The sequence below is a fragment of the Schistocerca serialis genome, chromosome 2, assembly GCF_023864345.2.
Source record: "Schistocerca serialis cubense isolate TAMUIC-IGC-003099 chromosome 2, iqSchSeri2.2, whole genome shotgun sequence".
Taxonomy (NCBI): Eukaryota; Metazoa; Arthropoda; class Insecta; order Orthoptera; family Acrididae; genus Schistocerca; species Schistocerca serialis.
Genome location: NC_064639.1, coordinates 830,074,675 through 830,094,066, shown reverse-complemented (window position 1 = coordinate 830,094,066; position 19,392 = coordinate 830,074,675). Strand labels below are relative to the sequence as shown.

Genomic DNA, 19,392 nt, shown 5'->3' with positions numbered 1-19,392 from the left:
GTGATAAAGGATCAGTGTTAGTTTCAATGGATTTCAGTGAAAAATCTCAATTTTGTTGTTCAAGATGAAGTACAGGGGTACCATTGGAACAATGGCAGCTGCACTCTTCACACTGTCCATACATATTACAAAAAGGACAAACAGTTGCATGCAAAAAGTATTTGTATTGTTTCTGATGATCTAGAACGTGATGTTGCCTTGGTGTACCAGACCGAAGACTGTACCGAATTTTTTAAAGTGTGAATTTCTAGAAATTCATCTTGCATATGTTGAATATTTCACTGATGGTTATCCTGCACAATATACAAATTGTAAGAATTTCAGAAATAGCTGTTACCATGACCACGACTCAACATTTAAGCGCAGCAGGTCCTTTTATGCTACCAGCCATGGCAAATCTCCCTGTGATGGTAGAGTTTATAAAGATCAAATACTTACAGCTTCACAGGTATTTGAATTCTGTCACAAGAACCTGCAAGGCATTTCAGTTCTTTGTTTCAAAAGATGAAATGATACGAGTCAGACATAATCTTTCTCAGTGCTTCACACGCAGTAAAAAAAAATCCTGGAACACTATCTATGCATCACATTGTACCAATATCACCAACCAAGATTGGAGCAAACAGGCTGAGCTGTGATACAAATTTTAGTGTCGTGCACGATTTCTCAGATGCACTTCCGCCACTAATGCCAGAATGCGCTGTGCAGCCCACCTGCTATGTTGCACGTGCATATGACTCTTCTTCGTATTTGGGAATTGTTGAGAAGGTGAATTGTGAAGGAGATGTTACAGTAAGGTTCATGCATCCTCATGGACCATCCCCGTCATCCTATTGGCCTGATAATGAAGTTTGTTTCTCTCATATTCTGTGTGAAGCTGATATCACCCCAGCAACAGGCCGTACTTATTCTCTTAGCAAAGAGTCCTCAAAGTTGGTGGAAGAAAAGTGGTTCTCATACAATAAAATATCATCTAAGCATCAAAGTGTTTCATCACATGTGTAGATTGCGCAGCACCAGCATTTTGTGCAATGCTACCATTGTTGGCTCTTGATAGAATGCTTAAATATTATAAACAAAATGCTATGTATTTTTATATTGAGTTAATTTGGTTATGGCAGAGGTAAGAAAGTGTTCACATGTCATGTACAAGTTGCCCTGTATTTTATAATGTGTAATTTTGTTTCATATATTGCAACTTTTGTTCAATTGGATGTTATGTGTACTTATGTGATTGTCTCTTGGATAGTAATTTTATTTCTCTCCAGGACACATGCACACTCACTCAACACACTCTCTCACTCTCTCACTCTCTCTCTCTCTCTCTCTCTCTCTCTCTCTCTCTCTCTCTCTCTCTCTCCCCCCCCCCCCCCCCCCCTCTCTCTCTCTCTCTCTCTCTCTAGTGAACTTTATACAAAGAATTTTTCAGTTTCCTGTTGGTCCAAAACAATTTTTCTAATTTAACAATAAAATTAATTTACAGAAATTTAATTGGACAATTCTAGCGTTTTCAGAAACTACATGCCTGAAAGGATATTCAGGGGAAAAACTATGAGCATACCATTTTTTGTTAAAAACTGCAGCCAGTTTTCAAATTTTGCAGTTTCCTTTGAAGTAACGTACTGCATCAAACACTCAGCAATTGCTACCAACAGAATGTATATAAAGCAATAAAAATTGGCAGAGTTTCATGATATTAGATACAAACGTAGTACACAAAATCTCAGTTCACAACTAGGTAATGGGTGTCGTGACCTGGATGCCTTGACACGGAATGACCCAGGGTGGTCCTGGGCTCTCTCTCTCTCTCTCTCTCTCTCTCTGTCACACACACACACACACACACACACACACACACACACAAATTCATTGCGCAGACTTGCGTTAGCGACGTACATTTACACGACTGCCTGGCACCAGTACTAAACCACCGAGAGCATTGCAAAGCGTCCAGCGTGCTCTTGACGAGGATAGCAAATATTTTGCCCAATGGGTTTACACAAAGGTAAATCACTGTTACTCTGCCATATTTCTAATTACTGACCAGGCTCACTGCTTACCTCATGTTTTGGAAGTACCGGAAAAGATTATGTAACAAACATAGAAATTTCAAAATGATGTCCTTACTCTCAATTTGGATTTCAACTAGATCTCTCCACAGAGCATGTCATTTTTCAATTCACCAAATGGATAATTCAAAACTTAAAAGACATTACAGTGCCAGTTGGTGTTTTCCCATGACTTGCCAGAAGGATCTCATTGTGAACTTCATAGTATTCTCCTAAAGAATACCAAATAATATGGTGTACGACACCTTGCTACTAACTTTTCACCGTATCTAGCTAAATACAAATTTAGACAATATAATGTAAATGGCGCACGCACGCACGCACGCGCACACGCAAAAGAGATTTAACTTTTACAAGCTTTCACAGCCAGTGGCTCCTTCTGGCAGAACAGCTGAAGGAAGAGGGGTGAAGGAAGAGGGGTGAAGGAAAAGGACTGGAGAGGTTTAGGGAAAAGGGTACGTACAATTTAGAGAAGTCACCCAGAACCCCCTTGTCGGGGGAGACTTACTGGACAGGATGAGGGGCGGGCGAGTGAGTCAGTAGGCAGGTAGGTGGGCACTATTGGGGTCATTCTTGTGGTTGTTACATCATTTTCTTCAAGATTTGGATTTCGTTTTCTTTTTCCTTTTCCTTATATATTATTGTAGACAGATGCCTTACCTGATGCAACAACTGTCAATCATAAAGAGGAAAGTCATATGCACCATCTGCCTGTGGGTTGTGTAATTGTGTGTTACTATGTTTAAACTGCTTTTGTGTATTATTCTCTCAGGTTGAAATTTGGCACCAGCCCATCATTTGCCTAAACAAGCATAGGAAACACATAGAAGCCATTGATGTTGGCTGATGCACCAGAGTCAAGTCAATCTGCTGCATGGTTTCAACCCTGGGTTTGTTTAACTTCGTATTTCCCAAGCTAGCATGCTGCCCGTTAAGTTATGAAAGCACTCCTATCAGTAATCACATATCTAAGAGGCAGAAACAGTTCTCTTTACCGATACCAGAAGTATTATAATCAAGTTCAACCCTTGAAGATGTAAATAGAATTTACCTGAAAATTAGTAATTGAGAAAGTTTACTGTAATTCTAAGATCGACTTGGTTCCCATCATAGTGAGAGGTCACTATTATGATCCACGGAACCTGCAACTATTTAACTAGTAAGGTACAGTTGCCTCTTTTGCACATACAAATTAACACACTTCTAGTCAACAGAAACAAATTTTTTCCTTCCAGGAATATTTTCTAATTTATTTCGATTTAGGTTTGTTGCATTATTATTTGGGTACGAGAGTTAAATTAATGTGCAAAACACGCAGCAAAATGCACTTTATATGCAAGTTAACAAAATAAAATATTAAAATTACAATAATATTAAGCAGTATCCTTTCTTTCAAACATTGTCTTATTTCTTAAAACACATTTAATGACAAATCAAGGTTTAGGAGTTTCTGTATGTCCAATAAGATCTTTTAGATTTTCCCATATCACTTTTAGGTTTTCTTGAGTTTCAGGATCCATTTGCTGGGGCAACTGAGCAGTTCGTAGACCTCTCTGAGGAAGGATGGACATCACCTATGACAAAATTGATTAAATTCAACACTTCACTGATTTGGAAAATATTCCGTAATTATAAACGGACACAAATTGGAAACTGGTTACAACGACAAACACCAGAGAGATGAAGCCACAAGGGATGAGGCAAAAGGAGGAGGAGGAGGAAGGGGGGAGGACAATGGGAGAAAAAATATATATTGGGAGAGGGAGCACAGGGAAGATCGATTGGGGGGGGGGGGGGGGGGGGGGTGCAGGGGGGAAGGGGGAGGGAGGCCAGACAAACTGTTGCAGAGGGAGCAGGGGACAGCCAGAGATGAGGTGACACATAACTGGGGTCACAGACACATGAAACTAGCTTTCCAGCTATATTTGACAAGCATGTGTGGAGGGGCAAGGACAGTCCCTGAAGGAACTGTGTGTTGTCACACAGCTAATTGTCCTTCAGGAAACATCCATTAAATTTTTAACGCTGATTTAATCCAGCCTGTTTCTTTGAAAAGCTTTCCGGTGTGTGCTGCAAACACAGCATGTGTATCACAAGTAAATTTTAACAATGCGAGTGAGTGTCAATAGATTTACAAGGAAATTGTATCATTTACCACACCGAATAAGACATGTTCAAAATGAAATGTAAATTGCCAATTTTGATAAATGTATTATTTGATGTGAACTACACAACTTAACAAAACAAATAGTGAATCCGAAAACAAACCACTCCATCCTTTCTTAAAGAGAAGATACTGTTTGTAAAACTCTGACACATTTGAAATAAGGTTTAATAGTGATCTATGATACAGAAGGAGAAGAACAACAAATAAGATCATTAAGCCATTAGAAAACTAACTGATGACACTGCTGAGAAAATAAGACGTGAAGCACACTAAGCTCTAACAAGATCCTGTCCACAAAATTGCAACTTATCCTTGTCAGAGATATGGGCTTTGTAGCCCCAACAATTCCTAGACTGTATGTCTTCCTGTACACAAAAGTAATGCCACTGTTTTGTTGCCAAAAGATGTCTAGGTACAGAAAATGTCCAACTTACTTCACGGCACAACATATCTTAAGATTGGCAAAGCCTCCACTACATGTGTTCGAAGAAAAGCTACTTTACTTCCGGACTACAGTTCACTACCCAAGGAAATCATCAACATACTGAAGTAGTGCAGCAGTTCTGTGTCTCCAAGATTGAAAGCCTCACCAAAGCCCACAAAGTTATACATAATTAAAAAATTGGTTCAGAGGAAGATGGAGGTCATTAACCATGCTTGGGAGTAGAAAATAAAAGCACTGACATTTAGACCAATGGTAACGTGTGTACCTAATTATTGGCCAGCCAAATATTTAGCCTCATTGTTAAGATCTTTTTTAGGTAAATGTTAACTTCAGACCCACAATTTGGCAGGTTTATTAATAGGTAGAAACTTTGAAACCTAACTACTCTGATATACTGTTTAGTTTTGACATTTCTTATTCACTGAGTCATCTATTGTTGACTATCATTGATTAGCAGCAACATCACCTAAGCATGTGCTAACCTCCACTTACTTTTTTTCTTAGATAACCAATATTTTGAAGGGACTGACAATATTGTTATGGACAGTCATCTCATCCACTATAATTTATTTATGGAGGATTTTGAAGAAAAAGCTATCAACTCTCCATTTTGAAAAGGAATGTTCTGGAGGTATGCAGATCACACATTCTTAGTTTGGCCCTACACCAAATACAATTTAGTAAGTGCTTTATCAACATAACTTCACTCAAGAAAATACCGAATTTATAATGGAATGGGAAATGGTTTGCTTTCTACAGTTCTCGGATGTATTAGTTCTACATAAGGAAGATGGGTTTTTAGGGCATTGCATTTACCCTAAGCTCATCCATATTGACTTGTGGGGAATCTAGCTGCCACCATCCTTCACAAACTATTAGTGCACTTAAAACCTGAGGACACAGGGCTCACGAGCGTGATGCTGACAGCCTTTAGTTGAACTGGTATACTTTGAAGAGCTATTCAATAAGAACTGACATACATCAAATTAAAAGAGCTCAGTAAGTAAAAATGCCAGGCCAACAAAAAGAAGAGCAGATTTCTGCAAAATTTGCAAGAATAATGAGTCAAAGTGGATACACTTCCACCGACTAAGATGGCAGCCCATCTGACATCTGTGAAAGATAATATGCTTTTACAAAAGGGGCGGGGAGTTATGTATGAAATTCCTTGTGATTGGTGTAAAAGCCTAAATCAGAGCCATTGCTAGTCCTTTTGGGTCAACATTCTGGTGAAACCAACACCCCTCGGGATCTGACTGCTTCAGTACCGCCACTTCCACATGTCAATGACCTGAGATGTCAGGAAAGCTTGACACATTGCTGCTTAACAACACAGTGATCAGTAGTCTCTGACCCTGTTACAAACCTTTCTGGGCTCATGCATAGATACTGTACTTCCACAAAGCCAGAAAAAGAGGCTGCATTTAAATCAGCCTGTGGTGTTCAACCAGCTAGGCAACTCAGCTGCACCCAAACTATAAGCTGCAGCCTTTGAGTCTCCACCATAACTATGTTGTCACTGACACTGCTACGCCACGATACAAGGGCTGTTGCCCGACCGACCAACACAGTGTCCAACACTGTCACCACCTCCACATGGTAGCTTACCATCACCGCTGCCGTTGCTCTCCAGACAACAGCTGAGAGTTAGACCGGCAGCACCACAACCTACCCAACAGCAGATGGTGCCACTAGCTGTCCCACACCACCCTGAACCAAATGTCGTGTTATGAACTCTGGCATGCATATGGCGCCAGGTCAGAACACAATTGTCTGAGCAGTGCATATTATCCACGCACTGTCTTCCTTGCCTGCTGCAACAACATCTAAATATTATAAGATAACAATGAACCTTGTCACATGGAACAAACTAATAAAGAACTGTTTCCTATTCATCAATGGTTTGTCTGCAACTGTTGGTGTTTCATTAATTTCCCTGCACTTACTCAGCACCAATGTAGCTGTAAAAGGTAAACGGGACGAACAATATGCACCTTACAAGATCATTGCCTCTAACACCAGCAATACATCTGCATTCTACAGCCCAATAAACTGCAGTGGCTGAACACTGCATTTACACTGGCCACTCCATGGGTTACTGGAAGTTCAGATATTGGCCACAGCCTCATCCTACTGGAATTCAGTATTCAAGGAAGCTGTGGAAATACAATTAGCATGCAACCTGATCAACTGAGACAAGGATTTCCAGCTCGACAAATCGGGGAAACCCTTTATTTCATGTCTGCACTCTAAAAGCAAACAATGTTTTAAGTCTTCAGTGCCTAACATTCCAAACTATGCCATCCGTACCAGTCAACCACATACTTGACAAGTGCCGATTTGTTGACACTGAAAATGGGCTCTAAGCACTAAGGGACTTAATATCTGAGGTCATCAGTGCTCTGACTTAAACCTAACCAACCTAAGGACACCACACACATCCATGCCCGAGGCATTGAAACCTGCAACTGTAGCAGTAGTGCGGTTCCGGACTGAAGCGCCTAGAACCACTCGGCCACAGCGGCTGGCCGTTGACACTGCAATTGCTTTGTTTTACTCTTAGATGCATAATGCTTTGTGCATGACTGATATTTGTTACTAAAAGTGTTATCTACAAGACACATATTTACTTTACTGCAGTGTGTTAAGTAATTTAAAACTTCTGGAAGTGATTCACCTTGAGAATGGCAACAAAGTTGTTAACCAAAATACTGGAAGAATTAATAATATCCTGGGTGCACACTCATAAGCTGATGGAATGACACATCCAATATTTTTAGGTGAAATGCTGTTTTTGTAAACCAATAAGGGCAAACAGAATGGAGAATCTTACAATGTTCCCAATGTGCCTCCAAAAGAAATAATTAATGGGGTGAGCGTTTTGTACTCTCATTGTTATAAACACTTCAACTGTGTTGCTAGTAAAATATTTTCGGGCAACTGTCAGTGAGTGTTTCAGAAATTTGTGTACCACTTTTTGTATCTTTTCATAGACTCAAGATCTGAATCTTCTGTGAAGTTTGGAAGGCAGGAGATGAGGTACTGGCAGAATTGAAGCTGTGAGGACAGGTCATTAGTCATGCTAGGGTAGATCAGTCGGTAGAGCACTTGCCCGCGAAAGGCAAAAGTCCCAAGTTCGAGTCTCAGTCCGGTACACAGTTATAATCTGCAAGGAAGTTTTATCTGAATTTTATCATTGACGAGTCCACATCAGGTATTTATGATCCATATATGCTGGCAGCCTTGTGACTTAATTCACCATTAGACTTTGAAATGGCTTCATCAGCTCTCAGTACGATACTGTGAAATCTAGATTTTGATTTAGAATCTAGGTGCAGAAGAAACTTCTTGTTTGGATATCACCTTCCCATAGTTCTTGGTGAACATGGATGTGAGAAAGAAACTACTATCATGCAGATTTCACCAATGGTACTTCTGCTCATGCTAGGATCTAGAGCTATTCTTGATGTAGAAAGATGTGGATTGAGATTTATTGCAGTAAGAATATCTGCACTTACATGGTGTTGAACATGTCTTCTGTCTTGTTTGTTATGAATGTGGATTAGTTGCACCTGACCACTATGCCAAATCAATGCCTCAAAACTCAAACATGTAACCAACAGTGAACGATCTTGGTATCTTCCCCCATGAACTCACTTTGGTTGCATGTAATTCTGGCAATATTTTCTGAGTATGATTAAATGTGTCTTCATTAGAATATGTCGTTACTGAACACGAACTTAAGGTCATTACAGAAATCTTTGACAATGTAGCCAGAGTAATGACATCAATGATGAGGAAATTCAAGTTACTTTATCTGGTGTCATACGTTCCTAATTGCTTCTGCTGACTGACATGGCACGTTGCCAGGAAGTGTTTCTGTGCGATACCACCAAAATACCGCGCAAGCGCACGCATGCGCGCACACCATCATTTTGTTTAAAATGCATTGTACCTGAGAACTGTCAGTGTAGTAGGTTAGAATCACCTTGCATGTGTTGACACTTATGAGTATGTGTAATCACAAATAACCACGCAGCAGTCTTCAGGTGACTGTAAGAATAGGCACTGATTTTTTGGGCAGAACAAGCCATTATTGTGCACTCTTGTGATGGTGATGGGCTCGTACAAAACACATATCAATAATTGTTCTTATCACTATGTTACAACTTTGAAAAATTCAAGAATTACCTCACAAACAAATTCATCTCAGATCTCTGCATAGTATCATAAATGAAGTAAAATAATCAATTTTTGAAAATGTACCGTATTTACCCGAAACTAACCTGCAGCCAAAAAAATTAAACTCTAAATTGAAGAAAAGAGAAAATACCCAGATCTACCTGTACCCAAAAAATTAGCATTAAAATACAAGTTTGGGAACAGTTGCAGGCTGCACTTCAAAATCAAAACAAAGCTGATATGTTCTAACGTGAGATACAAATTAGATAGAATAGATGAAGATACAGTTACAGCAGTTGGTTTCGAGTCTTAAGCTTAGGAGTCTAACATTTAAAATCACAATTTTTCTGCACAGAATTTATAGGTGCAGAAGTTTTAAAAAATCAATACTAGAAGTCAGTTGCTGTGCTCCATTTCTGTCACTATTCAGCATAATAATAAAATGTAAACATCATGTGATACGTAAATTTTTGTCTCACTAGTTTATTATGTGAGCAAGATTTAAATGAGGTAACAGCAAACACAGAAGAATGTACAACACAATGTTTATATTCGTATTATTCTTATGGTGACAAGAGTATGTGATTCATGATTCATAGAAACCCCCTCTTGTCACTGGTAGGAAAAACATCCAAAAATGTAGTGTCAGCCATATTTATATAAATCTGAGATCCACTCTGCTTTTCATATTAGATTTTTAGTGAAGACTTCAAATGTATGTCTAACAACACTTGTGAAATATGAATGAAAATAACTTAGACATTAAAAGTAGAAATATGAAACAAAATTTTATTAGATCTGTAATACAAACTTTATGAAATGTTTAAAATATCTATTAGATAATTCTGAATTGTCATCACTCCAGAGATTTCAGATTTCGGTAAGGTCTCACTTAAACTATGGATGGGGTAACTTACGTCCATATACTGTGCAAGCAAACACAGATGTCCGCTGTTTTTCACCCTCTGATATAAGAATATTTCTATCTTTTCCTCTGGCATCAACCGTGTAATCCACCTGATTATGAAGAGCTGAATTTCCAGAAGTCTTTTTCATAATTTTTGGCAGCCCCTCTGAAGTGAAAAACCCCAGTGCTTCGTAAAAAGACCAATCAAGTTGAAGCTAGCCTTAAAAAATTATCGATTTTTAGCTCTCGCATAATTTCACGTGCCTTAATTTTTAAAATTTCAGTGTTCACAGGCACGCATTTCTGATGCTGCTCCTTAAAATTATTTAAAATTACTTCAAGAGCATGATAATGGCCACATTTTGGCCTACTAAAGGCTTTCATGCAACTGGAACTTCCAAAAAATTTGTCTCTTTGCAATCGCCATAGTCTGATGTTAATCTCGTCAATCCCATATCGCAAACCTGCAGTATGATTAAAATATTTTTCTGCAAAAGAAAAAACCTCATTCTTTAATTTGGCACTACAAAGAAAGTGCTTCATTATGGATGACAAATACGAGCACTTTACACAATTCAACAGAATTATATGTGAAATTAGAATGAGCCATGGCTTTGCAACTAGGGCAAGAATTCTGAAGCATTATGCATTGTTGTTATTGATGTAAAGAAATTTATTTTTGTTGCTATGAATATTTGAAAGGCTGCTACATTTGAAGATGAGATACAGAATTTCTGTTCTCTTCGCTGGATAATGTTTTAAAATTGCCGGGAAGGGGGGTGGGGGGAGACTCTTCTTCCACCTTTTTTTTTTCTATGTTTGTTGGAGCAGAAGTTTTGATACAAATATCTATCTTAGTGTCTGCAAAGCATGCCTGTGTAGTTTGTGGTGGCAGTTAGTGCAATTTTTGAGAACTTCTGTTTACTTTGCACTCTATTCTTAGCAACAGGTGGTTTTCTGGATCATGAAAACCAAGGGAAGTGCAACTTACATTCCAGAATCTACTCACCATTTGACGACAGGAGAACACACTTACAAAGGCTAAATAAATGTGAAAATTTTTTGGAGCCAGTGGCTCCTGCTTTTGGCACAAGGCTTGAAGGGGAAGGAAGAGGGATGAAGGAAATTGACCGGTAACATTTAGAAAATGGGGTGGATTGGTAAAGTCGCCCAAAGCACCAGGTCGGGGAAGGCTTACTGGACAGGAACTGAAAAACTAAGAACTTAAAAGGCGGAAGATATGGTAATAAGCACGACTTATTACTGGCAAAGAAAACATTGTGCAAAAGTTAATGAGTGGATTATAATATGGTAGAGAAGAGGTAAGCGGAAATAGATAAAAAAATAAAAGATATAAAAAACTAGGAGGCAATGAAGGAAGGAACAGTTATTACGAAGAAATGCTGAGCGGAGGAAATTAAAGAAACAATTAACACAAATTAAGGCCAAGCAGGTAGAAGGAACTAAGGACTTCTTGTACACCAGTAGCCAACTGCGAAGTTCTGAGAAACTTGTGCCTCAGTGAAGAGTCCAGATGGCCCATTTGGTGAAACAGATAGGCACCGAAGTCACGACTCATGTTTTACGGCATGTTCTATAACAGGACGTTGTGTGTTGCCAGTATACACCCTCTGTCTACATCCATTCATCCCAACTGATAACTTGGTGGTATTCACACCAATGTAGAAGGCTGTATAGTGTTTACACAATTGCTGGTACGACATGCAGTTTCACAGGTGGCTCTCCCTTTAATAGTATGCATAGGGCAAGTCTTACAGCAGGGACACTAACAAGGGTAGGGGCCATAGAGTAGGGAAATTGACGCAGAAAGAAGACAGAGTCTGACCAGAACATTGCAGAGATTGAAGGGGACAGAGGGTGTCCATGTAAAGCTATTTTATGTGTGGTGGGCAAAATACCTGAAGGAATGGACCTCATTTCAGGAAGTCAGAGCTTTCTCAAAATAGCTGATTAATACACTGAAGACTACTCTAATACTGAGTGATCAGAAATGTACTCCTAGGTAGTTTCTTTGAGGAATCTGCAATACTACAATTGGATGCAATGGCCCAGAAAATTTGATTTTGAACTAGGCTGATGGTATAATTATGTTCATTGAACGTTGGATGAGAATGGTGGTTTATTGATGTAAAATCAATCTGCAGGATAGACTGGCATCTGCATTGATATTCAATTGTGTATTTTTCAGTGCTTCCATATTTTGTCCAATCCTCATATCCTCAAGGAGTAAATCTATTTCCAGCAGAACTAGTCTCATGGGTTACCAGTACTGGTTAGGACAGTGTTCTCGGTAGTTGTGAGTGCTAACTAAATTTGATCATGGATGAGCTGTTGGTGCTCATATGGTGAGTGCTTCTGTAACCAAGGTGACAAAAGTATGCGACATCTGAAGAGGCACCATACTGAAGATTTACACCACATACAGGAAAAGTGGAAGAAACAGTGTGAGCTAAGCTGCAACACGGATAAAAGTGTGTGTTGAGTGATCATGAGGAATCCTAATTGAAGATGATTGCGATGAAAAATAAGAGGCTGACAGCTGCAAAAAGTCACTGTAGTACTAAATGTTGCACTTGCGAAATGTGTCAGCACCAGAACAGAAAGGGTGCTCCGTAAGCAGGGAATTGCATGGCGAGCTACAATTCCAAATACACTAATCAGTGATGCAAATGCCCAGAACAAAAAATTGAGGTGCCGAAAAAATAACACATTGACTACGGAGCAATGGAAGAAGGTTTTTGTCCGACTGAGTCTTTCACTTCTTTTCCAACTTCTGGCGGAGTTTACATCCGAAGAGTGGAACATAGCAGGGGTATTCCAAGGGCTGCATGGGTACTCTTTAAGGTCACATTACTGTGAAGGATTACCGTATTTACTCGAATCTAAGCTGCACTCGAATCTAAGCCGCACCTGAAAAATGAGACTCGAAATCAAGGAAAAAAATTTTTCCGAATCTAAGCCGCACCTGAAGTTTGAGACTTGAAGCAGAGAGAAAAGTTTTATGCCACACCTCCAACTCTAAACAAAGTTGGTCCATTGTAATATGAGACACAATTTAGGTCGAATAAATGACGATACAGCTACAGTGGTTTGGTTGTCGTAAGCTTAGCAGTTAAGCTTCACCAGGTAGTCATTGCTATGTGCCAGGCGCTCCGTCCGTATTTATACGAGTACCCTTCCTTTTTCACGTGCTTCATCTGGTTTGAATTGATTGCTTATTTTTCTTTCATCTGATAAGTGCCGTTCTCTTTGTTATAGGTGTTTACATCACTCTAAGCTGAAAATGCATTACTGTACTGTGTCACGCATTGTTCGTCGCATTCTGATAATGAGTGTTTACGGCCTGTCGCCGCTTGCGGCATGGGTTGCTTTTGTGCGCGCTACGGCCGCTCACGATTTAAAAAAAAAAAAAAAAAAGAAAAGAAAAGAAAAGAGAGGAATCTTCTAATTAGCGAAACAGTGGCAAGAGACTGCTATTTGTTGTTACTTGCACTGCTGCTTTCTTTGATAATGATCAGCAAGAACCAAATAATAGGCTGCGTATGATGGAAGATGTTCTGAACGAGAGTTTAGTGAAAACTTTTCTCCGTTTGAAAATCTTTGCAGACGCCTCTTTAGTAATTATATTCTGCACAGAAATTAGAGTCATCTTAGATTTAAAAATCTAGTCAATTCCCGTGCTTCAATTCTGACTGTATCACTATTAGGCATAAGAATAATACGAATATAAACATGACATGATATGTATATTCTTCCGCGATTGCTGTTGTCGCACTCTAGTTTCGTAGTTTATTGGGCAGAAAGGATTTAAATGAGATAGCAGCAAACACGAAAGAATACATGGCAAAATGTTGATATTCGTATCATTCTCAAGGTGAAGAGAATACTGCATGTGATTCACATTGCATCAGGTTCCTATTAGCAACCATCTCTTCTCACAGGTAGGATAAAATTCAGAAAGTAGAGTTGGCCATGTTGACAAACATCCCAAACTGTCTTGCCAGTCGGATTTTCATAGTACATTGAAATGCTGCTACATTCAAAGATGAACAATACGGAATTTGTATTTACTTCGTTCGATAATGTATGAAAATGAAATGGTCGAAACTTGGGGCGGAGAAAAAAGCTCGTCTTCCACCTTTTTTCTTAAAATTTTTTTACTGACGCAGAGGTTTTGGCGCCAGTATTTATCTTTGTGCCTGCGAAGCATGTCTGTGTAGCACTACATATATTCGACGGCAGAAGTTAGTTGTGGCGGCACTTACCAACATTTTTCAGAACTTCCGCTTACTTTGCACTCTATTCTAAGCCGCAGGTGGTTTTTTTGGTTACAAAAACTGGAAAAAAAGTGCGGCTTAGGTTCGAGTAAATACGGTATGTGACCATTTTGGCTAATCCCATGGTACAATGTGTAAGCCCAAATTGAGACAGGACCCCAGTCAGCACAGCACAGATGAACTGTCATCTCACTTGGCCACCACAGTCACCAAACCTCAACATTATTGAGCCTTTGTGGAGCCTTTTTGGGGAGAGGGTGGTGCCATAATCATTACCTGAACTTGCCACTAGGAAGAATGGAAAATTGTTCTCCTGAAAACCACGCATGACGTGAATAGGACACATTGGGAGAATTCCAGGAAGTGCAGCTTATCTATAAAAGACAGAACATTTGTGGAACCCATTTTGAGTACTGTTCCAAGTCTTTGGAATCCCTCAGCAGGTATGACTGCAGAAAGCGGGGGAAGCATTTCAGAGTCACGTTGCACTGTCAACGTGGGAGTATTACAGAAAGGCTCTATGAACTTTAGTTGGAACACCTGGAGTGATGAAGACGTTCTTGTCAAGACACACTACTGAGAAAGTTTGGAGAACCGACATTTGCAACAGGCTAGTGAAACCCGGATGCGCTTTCTATCTTAACATGATTCCTATATATGAAAAGAGAGAGTGTTTTCTTTCTACTGTGACAGGATAGCAACCTTATACATTCTCGTCAAAATTTTCAGAAATGCCCAACAACAAATGCCTGTAATTCCCTGTTTTGGGAGGAGGAGGGCAGGGGAGAGGGTTATAAGAGGTGTGTTTCCCCTTCTGCCAATGCCTATTCTATGACATGATACAGAAATTTTCCTTGTGGCTATGTTGCATTTTGAAACTTATTTTAGACACACTTGTTGCTTGAAATGCTTTATCATGTTACAACACACGAAGATTTCCTCCCCCCCCCCCCCCCCCCCCCCCCACACACACTTAAAGTTGTATTATGAAGATACGTCTTCTTGTTCTCCTTCTCCCTTCATTTTTTTTGGAGTCCAAATAGTGTTACAGGTGGTACAACAATACAGCGAAGAACTGTATGTTCCCAAGTGCCCACCCCTGCCCTTAAGAGGTAGGAATAGAAAAATGAGGGAGGGAGCGAGGTGGGGCGGATGTACAAAACAACAATGCTTAACACAGCTCAACAGTGAAGTTAAATACTTAATATGACTCATCAATAACTGTACACCTTTTGATAATAGAAACAAGACTGAGTGGATGAAGGGAGGCAGGGAGATAATGATAAGTAAACAATTTTCATTCTTTGAAATAAAAACATTTTAGAATTGACATTCAAATATTAATATTTACTTACTGTTCCATTGGCCATTGGTATGTTTAGAGTTGGTTTGTCTTCTCTGGCAGCATTCAACATCACTGGACTTCCCTTCATGGATACAACTACTTCACCCAGTTTTGGACGCCGCAGAATTGTTATTGGAGAATCTGGGCCTACTTTTGGCGTTATAGTCCCAATGCGTGGCGTTGGTAAACCAACAGCTGGAGTCTGAAATACAATTAATGTTCTGTAAACAAGAGGAGAAATATACATTTTAGACAGAAGGCTATTATATTCACAATCTATTTAACACAACCAACAAAGGCTTCTTGAAAGGATAACTGGAGAAGGGAGATGAGGGTTCATCCTCCCAGGGTTGACCAGGTCAAAGTTGGAGAATCTGAACTAATTTCCTCCCAAATGCAAGTCCAGTATCTGAACACTGTACCACCTTTGAGAGACAATGTAAACTGGGTAAAAAACAGAATGCCCCCAGTGATATTAAAAGTTGTGAAGATGGGGCTCATAGAAATAGATCGAAAGTGGGAGAACAGTCATCACAAGTATGAAGTAACTTAAGACTTCACACAAACTCGATGCAAGAAGCGTTCTTCGCATGCACAGCCAGAGCTGATGCAGCACGAGTCACTGCCCATGTCACAAAGTTACCATACATTAGGTCTCAATGGCACTGACAGGTCCGATCACTGCTGACAGCAGACGTAGAAAGCCAGATGGGAGTAATGCCAATCGGGGTTAGGTTAGCAAACAGTGTAGCCCAGCACTGGGCTCCTCCCCATCCTACGTGACAAGGAGTGCTAACCTTTCCAAACATTAGTGGAGCAAACCGCCATACATACTACCCCATTTTAGTTAAGCAGATTGTCACCACTTGCAGACAGCCGCCAGAGGAAGTCTGCAGCAGGCATCATTCTGAAATGGGTAACTTAGCTGCTGCCAAAAGACACAGTCTTCCCTAAGCTGTGGGACTGCCTGCTGTGCCTAAGTAGAGATGCCACTGGGAGTTGAAGTGGTGCCTTCCAGCTGTAGGGGCCTGCAGGTCCCATACTTGGGGAGGGGGTGGGGGTGGCAGCTGTGGTTCACATCTTAGCCTGCCTAACTGCCTTGTGAGGGAACATTCTGCTGCTGTCAGCCACTGTCGCTGCAGTATACGGTGGAGTTGACAGCATGACTCCACCCATTTTGGAGAATCCTGCACTAGCCTGTGAGCCAGTGCAAGCACCTTCCTCAGAGGCAGTCACAGGTGCATGCACCTGAGCCAGAGCCCTAATTCTGAGCTTCCTTGCTGCCACACTGTAACTGCTGCCGGGTGCAGCCCTGCTATGGCCTGCCTGTGCAATGGCATAGGCATAGCTGGATGCACCAGTGAGAAATCAGTCCTGAATTCAGTACCCTTGATGCACACAGGACCACTTTCTGTGACAGTACAATGCAGTGGGAGAATGAATAAACTAAACACTGTTACCCTTTCAAATTAATGAGAGACATCAACCTGGTTACTACCCACTGCCTTGTTGCAACCATGCCCAGGAAGGAGAGATTAACACCATCATGTCCGCTAGAAGAACAATGCAGCTGGGTTTGAATGGAAAGGAAATCCTATTCACAGCAGTTCGTTGCGGCCCCAGCTGTAATGAAGCATGGGAGAAATGTTTTGAGTAGAGATTCTACTGCTTATTGTGAACAACCACAACAACAACCTGACATCATACTCACCAATAAAAAGAAGAAATTAACACAACTAATGGAAATATTCATACCCAATACAACAAATATACAAAAGAAAACAGGAGAAAAAATTGAAAAATACATCCAACTGGCTGAGGAAGTCAAGGACATGTGGCATCAGGATAAAGTTGACATTATACCAATTATACTATCAACTACAGGAGTCATACCACACAATATCCACCAGTACATCAATGCAATACAGCTACTTATATATACAACTACAGAAATCCGTAATTATTGATACATGTTCAATCACCCGAAAGTTCCTAAATGCAATATAACATATACCGTACAGTTAAAAGGAAGTCACGCTTGATCAAGGTCCGCGTCACTTTCCATTTTTGACCAGACATAATGTCTGAGAAAAGAAAGAAAGAAAGAATAATAACAATAATAATTATTATTATTTTATGAGTTATGTAATCTATAATAAGATGACGGTTAAAGACCACAATTTCTGTGTCATTTATATGAGTTCATCTAATATGACGTTCCATTAAGGGACAGTTCAGGTGCACTTCCAATTGATACAGCTGTGTTTATCCATAAATACAATTTTATCAAAGGAAAACTCAATCAAGGAAACAAATTACGAGATAGTATTACTAACCAGTACTTGCCTTCATGAGGCAAAATGTTTAGTACTGCCAGCAGACATATTTATATGAAAGTGTTGATGAAATCCTAGCTTCGGAATTATTAGTTCCTTCCTTGGGGAGTAACATACATAAAAACAATTTGCCAATAAATGTCAAACCCACACAATAGCATTAATCAAAATTATTATTGTCACACAACATGAGGTGTGGTCTGAGCAAATAGTGAATCTAGTTAGTCTCAATTACTCAGGAAAATCTTGAGGATGAGCAACTCCAACTGAAATTACAGCAGTTTTCATTGGCTATGAAGCTGGTTACGTCCTCGCAAAATTGAGCTGCTGTTCGTTATTGCGCCCCTCAATGGCTACTGTCCACAGGATAATTAAGATTGAGGTCTAAGAAGAGAAATTGACTATAAATTACAATTTGTTGCTTGATGGATGCTTTTGCCAACATAATGAACTTCCGCACAACCAAGGTAGTTTCTGTTTTTAAAAATACATATCAAACAATGGAAACTCAAGGTAGGAATATTGACAATGTAGGAAGAGATAGATTGCTACTTACCATAAAGAAGACATGTTAAGCTGCAGGCAGGCACAATTAAAATTCAGCCACAGCCTTTATCAGCAAAAGATAAATACACGACATCCACACACACAACCAATCACAACTCATGCATCCACGACCACCACCTACAGGTGTCTCTGACCATTGTTTCTATAACTACAGCTGTATTAATAAACTGTAAATAATCCACATTTATATCTCAATTTTTAGTTAATGATGATCAGTAGTTGCATCTCCTGGACTTCTGTGCATTCCACCGATTAAATCCTGTATTTTTCCTATTGTATATGTGGTGATTTAAAAAACTGAGAACGTTAAAGTGGCTTACCTTAAATTTACTTGTAGATGGAAACGCATTTTCAGTATCTGAAACATACGATGTTTTAAAAAATTAAACATGGAATGAAAACAATAATAAATATTTAGAGAGATACTTATTTGAACATTCTGTTATATGGCATGAAAGATTTATTACACGACATATGAGTGAAATAGATCATGGAATAGAAGCATATATTTACAATAAACATAACTTTCTGCATACCAGCTGTACACTCTTTTTGTACATCACTGATGACCGTTTTGTTCGTTTGTTCAACACTAAGTGCTGTGGAATCATTATTCCCAACTTGCTGAGACACTGACAGTAAGTCATTAGAACAACTTGGTTTTAGCCCCTAGAAAAGAATTAAAAGATTGATCATATGAAAACAAAAAGTTTTTGCAAGAAATGATCAAGTAGGACAACATATTCATGATTGTCACAATTCTTCACGTTAGTTGTTATATTCAAATTGTGTTATTACTTAAGATGGATACCTGCAGTTTAAGGAACACTCATTTGAATTTCCAAAATACATTTTCTGTTAACATTTCCCCTTGGCCCCCTGAAAATGCTATTTCAACGTAAATAATATATACCTGTTTCCTGAAAACCTCACCAACAGGAACATTTCTGATCTCCAGTGGAATCTTCATCTTAATTACATCTATCACACTAATGGCTTTTTGCCGTTTTTGGTCAAAAAACTTCCTTTGCTTATTGAGCATGTCTTCACCTGAAAGGAAACAAGGAGCTTGACAG

The 19,392-nt window shown here is 39.5% G+C and overlaps 1 protein-coding gene across 1 annotated transcript in view; it reads right to left on the bottom strand.

Moving 5' to 3' along the window:
* Positions 1–3,290: 3,290 nt before the first annotated feature.
* Positions 3,291–19,392, bottom strand: part of LOC126455741 (uncharacterized) — a 76,564-nt gene continuing 60,462 nt past the window's right edge. The window contains exons 3-7 of the mRNA XM_050091508.1: positions 19,230–19,366; positions 18,853–18,985; positions 18,637–18,674; positions 15,424–15,615; positions 3,291–3,643 (exon numbers count right to left, since the gene is read on the bottom strand). Of these exons, the coding sequence (XP_049947465.1) occupies positions 3,503–3,643; positions 15,424–15,615; positions 18,637–18,674; positions 18,853–18,985; positions 19,230–19,366 (641 nt within the window). The 3' untranslated portion in view covers positions 3,291–3,502. The remainder of the gene's footprint in view (positions 3,644–15,423; positions 15,616–18,636; positions 18,675–18,852; positions 18,986–19,229; positions 19,367–19,392) is intronic.